Consider the following 15,760-nt stretch of genomic DNA (forward strand, 5'->3'; position numbering starts at 1 on the left):
ATATATATATATATATATATATATATATATATATATATATATATATATATATATAGCTATCAGCTAGATTCTACTAATTAGGGGTTGTTTGTTTACCTCTTAATAGTTCTATTAAGAGGTAGCATCTGAATCGTTAAGAAGTGAATCTTGTTTGGCAGAAAAAAAATCTGTCTCTTAATGATTCTAAAATCCCCTGAATTATTTTGTATCATGCGCCTCCCTTAACCATTCAGCGCTTTAATTTCATTGTAAACAATTCACAATTATATTTCATTTTGCACTATATCATGAGAACTTCTTAATCATTGTGTACCAAACCATTCAGCAACTGTCAAACAACTTTTTAATCCGAAGGTAAAGTTTGAGAGGGTTAGATGTATGTAGAGTTGACCTCAACCACCACTATAACCGAGAGGTTGTTTTTGTAAAGAACCGGTGTGTGTACACATGAAATTAGATAGGAAATATAACAGGTAATTGTAATAAGGTAGAAAAATGATGTAATGGTGTGGGCACAAATATGTTATTATATGCTTGAACTAAATTTTATGAAAATTTTGATTTGGTTATGTTGAAACGTTAGATATATATTGGTACTGGTTTTGTACCGAATTTACAATACATATATAAAAACATGCAATTTTATTTAGAAATTTAGTTTGTAGATAACATATATCATGTTTAAGCATTTTTTATTGCAAAAAATAAAATTTGCAAAGATTCAAACGCCCAAACAAAAAAGTTAAAGTTACAATATTTAATATTCAATACATAAAAAATATAAAGCATAATAAATAATTAAATAAGTTGGTATCATAGTACTATCATATTCAAGGAAATCAAATATCATATACCAACCAAGTTTTTATATTTAGTGTGATGTTATCAACCGACAACAATTGATACCGGTTAAATTGGCTAATTTAAATCGGTCCAATTGATACACATATTGATTGGTTGGTAAAAAAAATTAACACCTGTGGTATTCAATGCATACATATAATGTATTGTAGGCATCACAATACTTGAAAAAATCTGGCTTATATCGTATTTAAATGCTTGTATTGTGTTTTCAAAACCTCTTTCACGAAGGAAAGGAAAATAAAGGAAAGGGGTGGAAAGTAAAATAACTCGTATTCTTGAAACTTTTCAGTAGAGAAAAGAATGAGACGGAAAATAATGTTAAGTTTCCTCTCAAACATTTCCTCCAAATGTGGGAGGAAATGAAAGAAATAAAAATCCTTTTAAAAAATTATTATAATTATCTAATATTTTGTTCTAATGAATATATTTTTAAAAGATATATTAGTAAAAATGACATCTTTTTTATTCATTTCTCCCCTGTACAAAAATACGAAACATTATTTTCTTTTCCCTTCGAAAACACAATTAAAAAAATTATTTTCCTTCTCTTCTATTCCTTTTTTTTCCCAAATTCAAGAACACAATCCTAATGTTGGACTAATATTATATATCAGAAACATTTGGGCTTGGGCTTGGCACAAAAGAAACTGTAATATACCAACCTCCCACATGATCATCAATTCACCATCATGATCATGATCATGATCATGATCATCATGAGCTACTATTATAAAGTTGCAATGGAATCCTAACACTAACTATTCTTTCACCAAACACCTAACATTGATTATTCCCAATTTGGAAAACAAACAACACCAACCCCAACAATAAAACCTCATCATATTCCCTTCCCTTATCATCATCATCATCATACGCAAAACAATCTATCGCATATCGCTAACTAAAATCCGCGCTGCCTAAACACATATACAACACTAGCAACTTCAATCTCGCTCTGTTACGCTTCCGCCATTAAGACTCCCAGCAGCATAAGTCCATAGCTTGTCCAGGTCACCAGGCTTCACAATATCCAATTTATCGTCGATAGGAGTAGTATGTGCTCTACCTGGACTACGAATCAAAATTGGTGACGAACAAAATGTTGGAGTGGCAAATGGTGAGGAATAAGGGGTGTGTTGGATCGAGAATGGACTTGGAGACATTCGCTTTTGGATTGGACGACCTCCAAGCCCTCCTCTCTTGAATGTGGATAAACATTCTGAACGTTTCGTGGCATCGTCTACAAACATAACATCATCAATCCTTGCCATTATGTTAAATGCCAAGCTCTCCATTACCCTTGAGTAGCTTTCAAGAATCGACTGCCCAACATCCTGCAAATGAATAACTCCAAACCATTCATAATGAATAAAAACAATACCCTTCATGACAAGCAACAAGACACTAGAAAACTCCAAACCATTCATAATGAATAACAACAATACCTTTCGTACCATCTTGTTAATTGTAGTCCAAAAGGTTCCCTCTATTTCATCACTGATAAACATCATAGATAATTGACAAATAGATGAAGATGCGTACCTTGTTATATTGAATTTTGCTCATATCTAATGAAGTTTGTGGAAGGCCGGGAAATCGAAGTCTCAAGCTATGTAGAAGGGTTTCTGCTCTTTGTGTCAAGTAAGTGTTCTTGTCACTACCATCAGCAACTAGACCCTTAATTTTGCCACTCCATGATGAAAGTTTGGCTTTTGGATGACTTCTCCCATCTTTCAACTTCCATGCATGAATTGCTCCTTCGACCCGATTTGCTACTTCCAGAGTGTGGTGCTCCGATGACAAGTCTAGGCAATCAAGTAGACATTCTGGAGAGAACTTTTCAGCAGTTATGTAGCGGTAGATGATCTCGCCTAAACATGCTTTTCCATTCTATATTTCAAAGAATGGACAAAAATAAGTAAGTCAATCGCTGTCCCACATAGATATAAGATGATATCAATGAAAACCACCATCATTGTATACTCATAACACAAATAAGCATATATTTTGTAGTTCATGTTTCATAATCATGATAAATTGATAAAAAAACCTAGAAGCTATTTAGATGGCATATAGAAAGGTGATGGGGAGACAACCATGTATATCAAGAAGCTATTTACATCAAATCTTATATTTTGGAACGAATTTAGTATCAATCAAAGCTCGGATTGCACAAACAATTGCATTATTAAGATCCTAGAATCAAACTCAATTCTGCAGAAACTTTGACTTTAATAACCCATGTATATCAGTATATCAATTTACCGTTGTCCAAGTGTGAAGTAAATAAAATTTCATTTTGTTTAAATGGATCTTGCCATAAACTTCCCAACTTTTGCCCCAATTTCCTGCTTCTAATAAAAAGTCAAACAGAGAGCAAACACAGCAACTCCCAATATGTAATAATGAAAACAATTCCCAAGAACAAGCCACAACATCAGCAAGCATTTGGGATCTCCACAACATGAACATAACTTTGGTAAATATCGACAAATCCACAATTTCATTAACTACAACTATTTCAAAAACTTAATTGACCACATTCAACCAGTCTGTTGGTAAGGATTCCAAGTGAAGAAGATGATTTATCCATACTATGAACATAATCTATTTTGGTGAATACTGAAAAATCCACAATTCCGTTAGCTACGAAATTTTTCAAAAACTTAATTAACCACATTCAACCATACCTTCGGCAAGGACTCCAAGTAAGCATTTGGGATCTCCATTTCAGCAAGTACATTGCTATTTATTGCCAAGGCTGCCTTGAGAATCTGGTTTGTGCAGTCCCTGCATTGCTGCAATCTCTTTCTGGCATCCTCGGATAAGCCATTTGGAGGGAGTTTCGGATAAGGTAACCACCACTTCTCTTCTTGCCTAATTGAAGGCCTCCCACCACAAATGCGGGACGGAAATGCTTCACAACTGTCACCTTCTGCTAAAACTATGCCACGATCAACATACCAGAACTCCGTATTACAAAACCCATCTAGCATACTGATTAACATTGAATCAAGCTTCTTCAGAGCTGGGAGATTCATGGACAAATCTGCCCTTGGCTTTGTTGCCATTACTTCATAAGTGCCCCCATCAGGAGATTGTTGTATTGAAGGTACAAAATCCACAATGGAGTCACTTACAGATAGAAGCCAATCCATCTCCCTTTGCCACATTGCCTTCTTTTGTGGTGCCAATGGCTCCAACCTCCACAGCTCCCCAAATACAGAGGCTTCCATTATTCAATCACAAACAAATCCCATTCAGAGAACAAAACAAATATTGAAAAAACACATATAATCTCTCAACAATGTTTGTAAAGCTGATGTATAGGTATATGATAATTGAGGCAATTAAAGTGAAAATTCACTAACCAGAGAGATTTGTTATGGCGTTTGAAATTGCTAGGGCAGTGCAGACACCTTTGCCCCCTCCAGACATGTCTTCTCCAAGCAATAGCTTAGCAAACTTTTCCTTCATCATATCAATTTCTGCAGATTCATGGAAGGTTGAACAGAATCATGACAATAAATTCAAAATGACAATGGTGAAGTGGTGCCTAATCTTGAATGAACTTACAACTCTACGTAAGAGATTTTGCAGGGTCACTTAAATTGACAGTAACTTATACACCCAACTACTAAACACAGATTTTTGCCTTCAAAATGAAGTAAGGATGGATGCATTGTTCTTAATTGTTAAACAAATTATAGAGAGAGATTTGCAAACAGATATGTGCGAATTCATTCTTGCCCTAATATTATCTCTAATTATTCATATCGAATTCTATTGAAAAATGACAATGTTATTGACATACACTAAAGTGATAGATGGAGACCAACCAGATAAATCTGCATCAGGCTGTTTCTGAGGCTTCTTCTTGTCCCAAATCATGAGGCCCTCGTTCCCGCCAATCAGCGGGAACGTGAACGGCGGCAGCGGGAAGATAGAATCATTACCGGAAACAGAATGACAAGCAGCAAACGAAGAAGATTTCAACGAACTGGAAGAAGCACCATCGTCATACCGGCAACCAGAGAAACCGCTCGAACTCTCAGACTCGCTGATGTCAGCACTAAGACTGTAGCTCTCCTCACAACATCTCCCACTACTACTAGAGATATTGTTGTTGTCTTCTTCCGATGAACAAACACTCGCAGCCATCGCAATTAATTTCAATTTGAAATCTCAAATTAAACGTTACCCTAGCAAATCTTGAGCAAAGAAAGGCATATCACGCTTGACCCTGTAATGTCAGATATCGGTTGCCATTGGTGGTGGTGGTGGTGGTGGTGCCGCCTGTGGTGGTGGTGGAGGAGTGACAAAAACGTGAAAGGGGGGCAGATTGCAGAAGATATAAAGCTGTGGAAGTAGAGTGAAGGAGTAGAATGGGAACAACACAGTTACTTTTTTCACACATATATCACCAGGACATATTTTCATTTATCCCCTTCATTTATTCTTTAATGATAAAAATAGTCCTTATTCTTTCAAACTAATACAACTTAGTCCCTTCAATTACTACCCCTCCATTTGTATAGAAATAAAATTATGGTGAAGTGAAACATCTCACACCTACTCCTATTCTGTGCACCCTAAATATTATTTACAACATGCTTTTTTTCAAAAAAAAATATTCAATACTTTATTTTTTTATTTCATTTATTATAATTGTTTAAAAAATGATATTTAATTCCATAATTCTATAATTAAAACATCTCCAATAGATTCTCTAAAATAGAAAAAAGTAAGTTTTTTTGTTCTCCAAAATATTCCAACTGATATTTTTTTATTAAACATTTTAAAAAAGTGTATTTATAAAGATTTTAAATAAATTATATTTTATAATATTCTCTAATTTATCATCCTAAATACATTTTTATAAAATATTTTGTTATAAAAAATATCAGTTGGAATATATTGGGGGTGTTTGAGATTGCTTATAAAAACAACGTATTGACTTATTCTGATGTGGCACCGATAATAAGTACTTTTGAGTGTTTGGATAAACAGTTTATACCAGTGTCAAACCAGTAATAATAAATTTTTAAAGAAGTTAAATCATTCTAACTTATAATAAGTTGATAAACATTTTTGTAGAAAAACATAAATTATTTCAAATAAGCAATTCTAAACATCATTTTCAAAGAACAAAAACTCGCTTTTTTTTCTATTTTAAAGAAACTATAAATTTAATTAGTTTAAAAAAAATTAAGTTTAAGAAATTGAAAAGAAAAGGGTGAGTTTTATTGGAGTTGGATAAATGGTCATGTGGTGGGGACCACGTGTTTGTGTGGGATTGGTAGACAAAGGATTTAATATATATATTTAAGTTTCCAACCATTTCATTTGTTGCGCTTATTTATTATCAATCTAACATATTTTCACTTTAAAAATTAATATAAATATTACTTTATTTTCATGTTAAAATATTATTAATTAAATTATAATTTATAATCTCATAGTTATTTTAATATCATCTAAGTTTATTTAAAATCAATAATCACATAACATGATTGGTCCGTTTTACTGAACAGATTGACAACAAAAATGATGAATTTTTATTAATTAAAATCGATGGTTGGTAACTGTCTATTAAAATTTTAACCAGATGTCTTTCAGTTCGATTAATTCATGTTAACTGATAAAAAATTACAGTTGTTACAGATAAAAATGTAATTGACAGTATAACATTTATCACGAATAAAATAACATTATTTATATGGTACATGTATATGTTATCTCTATATCTATGCATAATGGAAGGGAAAGAATTGTGTTCACAGCTATCTCTATCAATCAAAACATTTCAATAACAAACAAAAACATTTAATGTATATTTTAATAAATAATTTTACAGTCATCATTCTATAATCTGGTTTGTTATTTATGGAAAAATTAAGGATCCGTTTATTTAAATGCTTACTCGATAAGTGCTTACTGATATGAGTCAACACTATAATTTATTTTGTTGCGTAAGATTTTAGTACATCAAAACGTATCGAATGCAACAACTTACCTGGGTAAAAGTCGTCATCTTCACTTGCCCGGTAAGATTCTTGACTCTTGTCATGTTCATCCGATAAACACTTATCAAATAAACGTTTAATAAATGACCCTTAAATATAAGAATATTTAATTTAATTTAATTTAATTTATTTATTTTTGAACACAAAATGTATGTAGAATTGGTTTTTCTTTTTCAAGAAAAAAAAGGTGGAGTTACAAAATTTAATAAAGATGTGAAAAATCAAATGTATATTGAAGTATGTGTTTCAAAGTCTAAACCATTTTTTCAAAACCTTTTCCTTTCCAATACTAATTAAATTAATTATAAAAATTAATCACTTTCTCAAGGAAGTTTGAACAACATTGACTCTAAATAAATTGAAAATCTTCTAATTTTTCAATATATATATATATATATATATATATATATTGAGTTTACATAAGACCAACATGTTTTCATGAGACCATAATTTTACACTTAAAACTTCACAGCAAAATGTTGTGAACGTAAAAGATTTCCGTACCTTCACAGAAAAACACTATGAAAGTAATCTTTACAGGGTTTTACTGTGAAGTTTTACTGGTCTCATGTGATCCAAGTCTATATATATATATACTAGAAGGGTAATCGTGCAATGCATCGAGACATATCTCGATTTCAAAGTTTCGTTTTATTCTTTATCTATGTCGATATAATACGGTTTTATATGGTTTTGAGAAAACGATAATGTTTTTATTTTTGAATAAAATATAAATTTAAAAATATCATTAAAATTTGAAAAAATATATCGATATTAATATTAAATTAATTATTTAAACGTTCTTGTTTTTATGTAATTTCTTTATTCAATTTTTTTTATTGTAATTTAATTTAACATAACAAAGTAATTTAATTTATGTTTAACAATATAATTTTTAAAAATATAATAATCAAGTATTTTATTAAAAATCAATGATTATCCTAATTATATTTTAGATTTTTTATATTTAAAATGAGATATTGATGCTTTATTTGATTATGTTTATCTACAGTTAGTTACATGAATTCAAACATGAAGCTTTAATAAGTTGTACTTACGCACAATTTATTTGTAATCTTGAATTTTAAGTAATATGCATCAATAAACAGTACTTCATGTATTAAAAATTATTTTTAAGAGTTTTTATCAAATAATTTATAATATAATATAAATAAAACAAAATTATTATGTTTCCTTAGAAAAAGGTGAATTATTTTTTGGTCAAAGACTTGACCAATTACCAAAATCATTTTCCAATAATGATAATTATTATTTGTTCTTCTTATTATTATTATTATTATTTGGAGTATTAATAATGAGTTCAGTACAAAATGGTTGTACCTTGAGCAGTAGTACGTGTACATATTGCCTGTGTATACTTTGATGATGACGTGGCGTCAAGCTGGCCAATAACAAAATGGTCAAAGGTCAAAGTGATTTGTTTCAAAATGAGATTCTGTTACGTCATCGATCAAATCGACCCTTTTTTTTTCATGTTGGTTATGAGTTATGAGATCATAAGATTCAAAAATTCTTAGTGATAATGCAACAAATATTTACGTGATTCAGTAAGATTGCTTATATTTATATTGAAATAGAGTTGTTTGTATTAGGTTAAAAATCAACCTCATTTTCCCAAGATATCAGTATCGCTCTCTATCTTCTGAACGAGTTTACATAAACAACAGGATGGATCTATTTGATCATGGGCCAAGTCTTGGGCTTTTTAACAGTTATCTCTATATAAAGTGTGTCACGTCTTATGACAAAACATCATATGTCCAGCTCTTCAACATACAAAGCCTACTCTTGTAATAAAGCGTGCTCACGCTTTATTACAAAAGAGTTTATGCCCAGCATACTTACACACATACATCCAGTAGCAGAACACATGTCTTTTAACCTGGCTGGTCGTACTTAAGGAGAATTCTTTGAAACAAGTTAAATGATATTATTTTTTGTTAGAAAAGTACGTCAGATGGGGTAAGAAAACTGAATCAAAATGTATTTTCCTTTGAATTTCACGTCTTCAAGGAAATAATGGATCGATATTTAATTCTGTGGAAATTTTCTTTTGTTGATTTTATAGGATCTGAAAATCATATTTCTTTATGTCTTTCAAAAAGAAGAAATCAACCATTAACTTATTCAGTACCAACATCAATAAGCATTTCTTTTTTCTTACTGTAAATGCTTACCAACCAAATTTTCATTACATGATCTATACTTGATTCATGTTCCTTAAATCTAGTGCTAAGCTGTGACTAGTCTCCAAATCAATTATTTGCTGATTGACCTTTACAGGTATTTTTTTTTGAATTTACAGAAAAAATAAAATATCTTATCGAGCTCTACCGAATACACAAGTCAGTCCTATCATACTTATCCCCATTTGATAAACTTCTAGTATCTTTAGGACCTTCTTTTTATTTACTTTTTTTTGACATCTAGAATAATGTTTTCTAACTGTAGAAGACATATACTGAAACAAGTAAAAAAACAGTAAAAGAAAAAAAAAACCAGATTGCTTGAGTAGTGAAGATAACACTACTAGTGTTGCATACTAGGTACTGATTTTTGGTTTCCCCAAGTCCCACAGTTTTTTTATTAGACTGCAAAATAAGAGGGCAAAAGACACACAAATGTTAAGCATAAAGAAGGATAAACCTGATCAATCAACAATTTAAAACTAAACTTAAAGAATTTGAATAATTAACGATCCAAACCCTTGATCTAAACGTAAAACAATAATATAAGCCTAAAAGAATATGAATAATTACCAATCTAAACATAATCTAAATAATTAACACGAAAATCAGTGAACCTGTTGGTCTCAACCATTTAATTTGTTTAATAACACAAATACATATGATCTACACTTAGAAATTAATATTCTTAGAAGTTGTGACTCAAAATCTGATTGTTTTCTATCGAATAACAAAACAATTTGGATTGCTCTCTGAATCCAAACTGTACTACATCCAGATTTGACAACCGGAATCATCATCCAGATTTGTCATTCAGAACTAAAGTCAGATTTGTCATCTAGATTTGTCCTCTTCTTCATCCGGATTCATCACTTGGACTTATCCTCGATAGATTCCAAATCATATAAGGATCTGAATCATATTGTCGAAAAATTTGTGGATCCAACTAAACTCTGGTCTGCTGGAATCTAAAGTATAGCTTATATTTTGGAGAGAAACATAGAATAATATTTTGTTTGTAAAAGTCCTATTATTATCTGTATTAATCTAAATGCAAATTTCCTTCAACAATATCAAAAACTAGTTGAAGTGAATCCAAGACAGTCACCAAAGCGGATTTTGAATTGTCATCTATCTGATGGAAGATCAATAGAAGATAAAGTCAACAGTAATTTAAAAAATACTATTTTTGGCGAACTGATTTTTGAGTGCAAACTTAACCAATGAGTTTGACGCACCTACTCTACCAACTCTTGTCTTGGTATGAGAACATGTTCAATATGTCAGACTAAGTAAGTTCAAAAGTATTATTCTAATTGTATCATACTTCTTTTATTGTTCTATCTACGTACAGAAGGATGAGTTTTGTTAATAAACGTTTACGTCAATATCAAAAGGCTGAAATGAAGAGTACAAACATGCACTGATCATCAAATCAGATGAAGACGTGCATTAAAGTTGGATAACTATAAAAGGCAACCCTTGTCAAATGTTGCAACACACCCATGTTAATAGAAATTACTGACTGATAGTTTGTTCGGCAAAATGACGTCAACATCTAAAAATTATCTCAGTTCTTTTACTCTTTCAGTCTCTAACAAATCGGTAATATTTGTTCAATAAACTTACATAATTAAAAACTGAAAATTTGTTACATTTGTCTCCAATCCCCCTTACAAACACTTATTAGGACCAACGGAAAAAAAATGTCCAATCGTCCTAATAGATTGTTTTATATAACTTGAGGTTATAAGATTAAACAGTAAAACGTCATATTTAAATGTGTTGTAATAAATTTATAAGACATTTTTGAACGTTGTAACAAGTGCTTTAAAACATTTTTATAAATAAAAAAGTGTTGTATTGACAATTTGACACTATTTAAAAAAAACGTCTTATAAAAGCATGTGTCATGTAAAAAGATGTGTTCATAGAACATTTTTTGAAAAACGTTATATAAAATAGATAATACAACGCTTTATGTTAAAAATGTCCTAAAACACTTGTTAAGACATCAAAACACGTCCTATAAACTTATTACAACACTTTTAGATAAAATGCTTTATTATTTGACCCTATGAACTTAAGTTATATAAAGCTCTCTATTAAGACACTTAGAAATTGTTTACATCCTATACCCACAAATTTAACACAATTTTATTGTAGTGATGCTATCCGCCTACCAATCTCAAATATTATCCTCAAACGTAATTATAAATAGAACAAATCGCATGAAAAAATAACGTACTTTAACTCGATTCTTATTATGGGCAACGTACTTTCAAAACTTTCATTTTTGTACCTAAAATGCGAAGTTTTAAACATTTAAGTACCCGAGTAACCAGTTGAAGCATTAACCGGTTACCACGCTGATGTGGCGAGTGATGTGGTATCCGATCAATGCTTCGCCAAATAATACTAAGTTGGATAACATATCACTCGCCACATCAGTATGGTAACCAATTAATGCTTCAACCGGTTACCCAAGTACTTAAATGGTTACAACTTTACATCTTAGGTATCAAAATAGAAGTTTTGAAAATATATTACCTAAAATAAAAATCAAATTAAAATAGATTATTTTTTCATACAATTTATCCTTATAAATATCACTCTAATATTAGCCTCTTAAACTTTTCTTTGACCCCTTTAAAGTGTTGGATTAAGAGGCAAATGATTGGCATGTAGTAACGCATGGGGGTCTAACCACGGCTAGGCTAGGCTAGGCTAGGGTTGGTTGGTTTGTAGGCTAGGCTAGGCTAGGGTAGGGTAGGGTGGCTCCTATGAGCAGGGTACAACCCAATCAGCATAGAGTACTATACACCACAACAACAGCAGTATATGTAGTAGGAGTACCTCTATTATGTGTTTCTGTTTCACCTCTCAAGCTTACAAAATAATTAATTTCCAACACTGTCCTGTCTTTAACTTCTTTAGTGTCCAAACTTACAATTCATTTAAACTCACCAATAATCACAATATTCCATTAAATGTTGTTGAAATTTCCTTTTATGCCCCTCACAATCTGCATTCACATTTTCAACAGGTTTTTTAAAATTTCTCTAAAACAGAGAATCAGTAATTAAAAATTTCAAAGACCCAACAGATTCATTTGGAGAATCCAACGTTGATTATAATATTAAAGTTATTGGTGACCTCATTTGGTGATCATTTTTGGGGTGTTCTCATGTTTCAAGAAAAAACTGTTCTATCTCCTACTTTCTACTTTTTGAAGAAGTTGTTGGAGCAAAATATTGACTCAAAATTCTTATTTTCTCTATTTTGAAGAAGTTGTTGGAGATGCTCTTAATCTTTCAATAAAAGCACATGTAATTACGGAACACTATCAACACAAGGGACGTGTGAGCGACATATGTCGAGCATATCACATGTAATTTTAGTGTAAAATCACATGTGATTAAAATATTTTATTGTTTTCTTATTTAATCACTGTTCTCATTTCAATCCGACCCCATATTTGTTATGATTATACCAAGTGAATACTTTTTGTTCATATTACTTGATTTAAAACACTAGTTGAGTATGAGAAAAAAATAACAATCATGTTTGTTGAGAGTTCCACCAATACTGTTGCAAGACTGGACTTGACGGCTCACGAGCACTATATAGACTAAGGTTGTCCATCACTCCCTCGCTAAGACCCTTTCTATTATTGATAAGTGCAAAATATATACATTTTTTATGTCTAAATTACCTTGCAATTAATGATAAGTAGATGCCTAAAATGTCCATTTTAATGTAAGTTGATACCTAATGTTATAAGGCCATTAAAGTTGAGAAATATATTGATTGTGTTTGTTTTTCTTTGGCCCATAACAACAGCCCAAGTCTAAGCCCATGTAAAAAGAAAAAAAAGAAAAAAAAAGAAGAAACAGCAGCAGCCCAAGGCTGCTGCCCAAGTCGTGTAGAACAGAGCGAGAGAGAGAACAGCGATAGCAAGAGATCGTGGGCAGCAGCAGATCGTGGATAATGGGCGAGGCAGAGTCTGTCGAGAAGAGGGCTGTCGGTATAGAGGTTGTCGGGAGGGGCTGTCGAGGCAGTCGGTTAAGAATCGAGAGAAAGGAGCTGTCTATAAGAGGGCAGCAGAACCGAGAGAGGGACAGGCGATAGAGGCGATAGAGGCGAGAGAGGCGAGAGAGGCGAGAGAGGCGATAGAGGCGAGAGAGGCGAGAAAGGTGTCGATTGCTGTCGATTTCTGGCTAATCGATAGAGACGAGCAATCGATTGAAGGAAGCAACAGCCAATTGGAAGCAGCAAGCTGTCGGAAACGAGAGGCAGCAGACTTGGTCGATCAAAAATGGCGAGAACACAAGGGCCGAATTCCAGATTCAAGGAGCTTTTCTTTGAAGATAATTTCTAAGGTTCTTCGTTATTTTCCCTCGATTCCACTAGGTACATGATTCCATATGTTTTAGACATGAGTAGCTAATCTTTTAATTTCTAGTAATGGGTTTATAATCGACTTGAAATTTGGATGAGTTGAGACTCAATTTTGTTTCAGAATCGATTGAATGCATTTGTGCAATCTTTGAATTTCAGTCCTATGCATTTTAAGTTAGAATTTGTGAGTTGGATCCCTTGCTTTTTCTGATTTGAACTCGTTATGCTAGAGGAATTTTTGAATACGTAATTATTCTTAGGTTTCTTGGAGTAGCAAGCGATACCCAATTGATGCATGTGTGTTAGTTGCAAGTGTCGTAAGGTTGTACAATCTAACCCAAATAATCGGCGTCCGATTGTTGGTTAGGTTTGGTATTTGTTGGTCTTAATGCATTTAGCAATTGAACTCTAAGTCCTTGACTAGACTAGATTAGCTAATTAGAGATTAGTTGTTAAAGCATTTTACATTAATCGTGCTGTTGTAACAAATGAGGTATTGACGCGTGTTTAATGTTCATGCCAAACTGAATTCTTTCGAGAAAGTATTTATTTAAACGAGTCAATGATACGTAATCCAAATGAATAGTTGATTGATGCTCATTACTAGTCTCGTTCTTATTATYGTTTAAGTTCTCGATTTACTTTGCATATTTAGGCTTTTTATCAATCTTCCAAACCCCCCCCCTTTTTATATATTGTTTTATTGTTAACGAATTTGCACGCATTTACGTCTTGGACTTACGGTTAGCACCGAGTCCCTGAGGAGACGACCCTACTTATCGCTATCACAAGTGTGTTTTAGAGATAATAGGCGTATTTTCATAAATTTTATTATTTGCCGGACCCGACACCCGTCAAWTATYTKKCKMSKMTGSYKGGGMCWMSMYAWRGTKTAMYKGTTKWTRYSWMRATMRYWKCGTSSRGSWKYWMMATTGSYAAKKRAKMMSKRMRYYKWKRRRASCGYWWRSMAGYWAMSAWMRCRASMWMAKMWWMRRRARRRRSWRRGSRMRYMWAMWKMWWYMMYKKTTYWMAAKAWWYSRAWWGWTWTTKARKKRWMRWMMKRWWMTRWWKAYYRAAMKKRRRRCKWWKMARRRMWMMMWYMKWCTAWKMAARMRAWSCCSRWMWWCMMRASTKWWKWKGMMAKKKSRRWTMMYSWMYKWASKTTARRRRARTKRKSKKCRMMYARYGTMGSYGARMWRMYKYTWKRYMWSGCTTWTSMKYCGGAWRAKGTWMKTKMWRAAMWTWAAWYWRRWKWAWYAMAYTTAMWAMMWMRWKTTMAWRKWWWAKYTAATSAAKWYYSRTWYAARYRWATRRCMRWSYWYCWCWTKRWKTKMTKSKKSAWRWWWMMAMWRRRWWMRWMKKWRRMGAWWMWMMWKCWSWWKKYWTTTMYWTWMTYYSKWKTTGWYKYAGMKWRRRMSWSRMWTWTCKWYTWWMYGSYKKGWYMSWTMWMMMMTTKKKYRYWMMTRKMRWKWSSAWWYYWCRARWWGKWCTKTSSSGYWTSYAAARMCSCYSRGMTTWKRWRWGWSATWWKWRSKWYYRWRMASWWKKRSMYKKWAWSTKWAKRSKRKKWTYGKSWKYKYYYMAAKYKYSWTWSTKTWWSTWKTYSTYWKYWTKKTATTWSWKATSAWKTRYYWRTTYAWWATTWWTRWSAASRTYKRYYYCCSWYSSARAKWWRSAYSWYSGAYRMTSCRARYSRRRRRSCTWYWKKGWWMWMKSYKCYRRCTMWMRYMASMACCTYKMKWSATMYYMTSSMRSMAAACYCCAWKMMAWWYRSMRWMCSRTTCACACAAAAAAGCCCAGACCTCAAAATCGAACACAAATCTAGATCCAAACCTCAAAATCAAAGCTAGATCCAAACCCAAAATCAAAATTAAATTCTGACCCAAATCAAAACCTCATTTATCGAGGGTATTTGCTTCTAAAAATTTTGTTTATTATTTAACAAGGGCGAAGATGAAAAGAAAAACAAAGAAATGGGGCTAAGATGAGGTCGGTGTTGTATATATAGTCCTCATAGTGAGACTCCGTCCCACATAGAAAGGATAGTGAAATTATGTTTCACATGTGAGATACATATAAGTTCTTAAGGCATATCACTTGCCCCACATAGGAACTGTGATAAAGTCTTGGTTTATAAGTTCTAATTGTCTTCTTGAGTTGTTTAAGAGATTATATGAGCTACGAAAGATTTGGCTTTGACGTGTGGATTTTACACATATGTTATACAGCCAAAAGAGAGCACTGGCACTGGTATCCAAATGA

General features: G+C 32.1%; 1 protein-coding gene across 2 annotated transcripts; it reads right to left on the minus strand.

The window, feature by feature from the left end:
- Nucleotides 1–1,628: 1,628 nt before the first annotated feature.
- On the minus strand, nucleotides 1,629–5,191 carry LOC112523648 (rop guanine nucleotide exchange factor 1-like). 2 transcript variants are annotated; one of them, XM_025133333.1, is made up of 5 exons: nucleotides 4,704–5,191; nucleotides 4,236–4,352; nucleotides 3,555–3,799; nucleotides 2,407–2,754; nucleotides 1,629–2,198 (listed from the first exon to the last, which is right to left on the minus strand). In XM_025133333.1, the coding sequence occupies exons 1-5, from the start codon at nucleotides 5,023–5,025 to the stop codon at nucleotides 1,809–1,811; spliced, it is 1,422 nt and encodes a 473-aa protein (XP_024989101.1). In that variant the 5' UTR covers nucleotides 5,026–5,191; the 3' UTR covers nucleotides 1,629–1,808. The 2 variants fall into 2 exon arrangements, with proteins under 2 accessions (XP_024989101.1, XP_024989100.1); XM_025133332.1 differs by having other exon boundaries at nucleotides 3,555–4,093.
- Nucleotides 5,192–15,760: the final 10,569 nt, after the last annotated feature.

This window comes from Cynara cardunculus (genome assembly GCF_001531365.2).
Source record: "Cynara cardunculus var. scolymus isolate 2C chromosome LG 12, CcrdV1, whole genome shotgun sequence".
NCBI classification, from domain to species: Eukaryota; Viridiplantae; Streptophyta; class Magnoliopsida; order Asterales; family Asteraceae; genus Cynara; species Cynara cardunculus.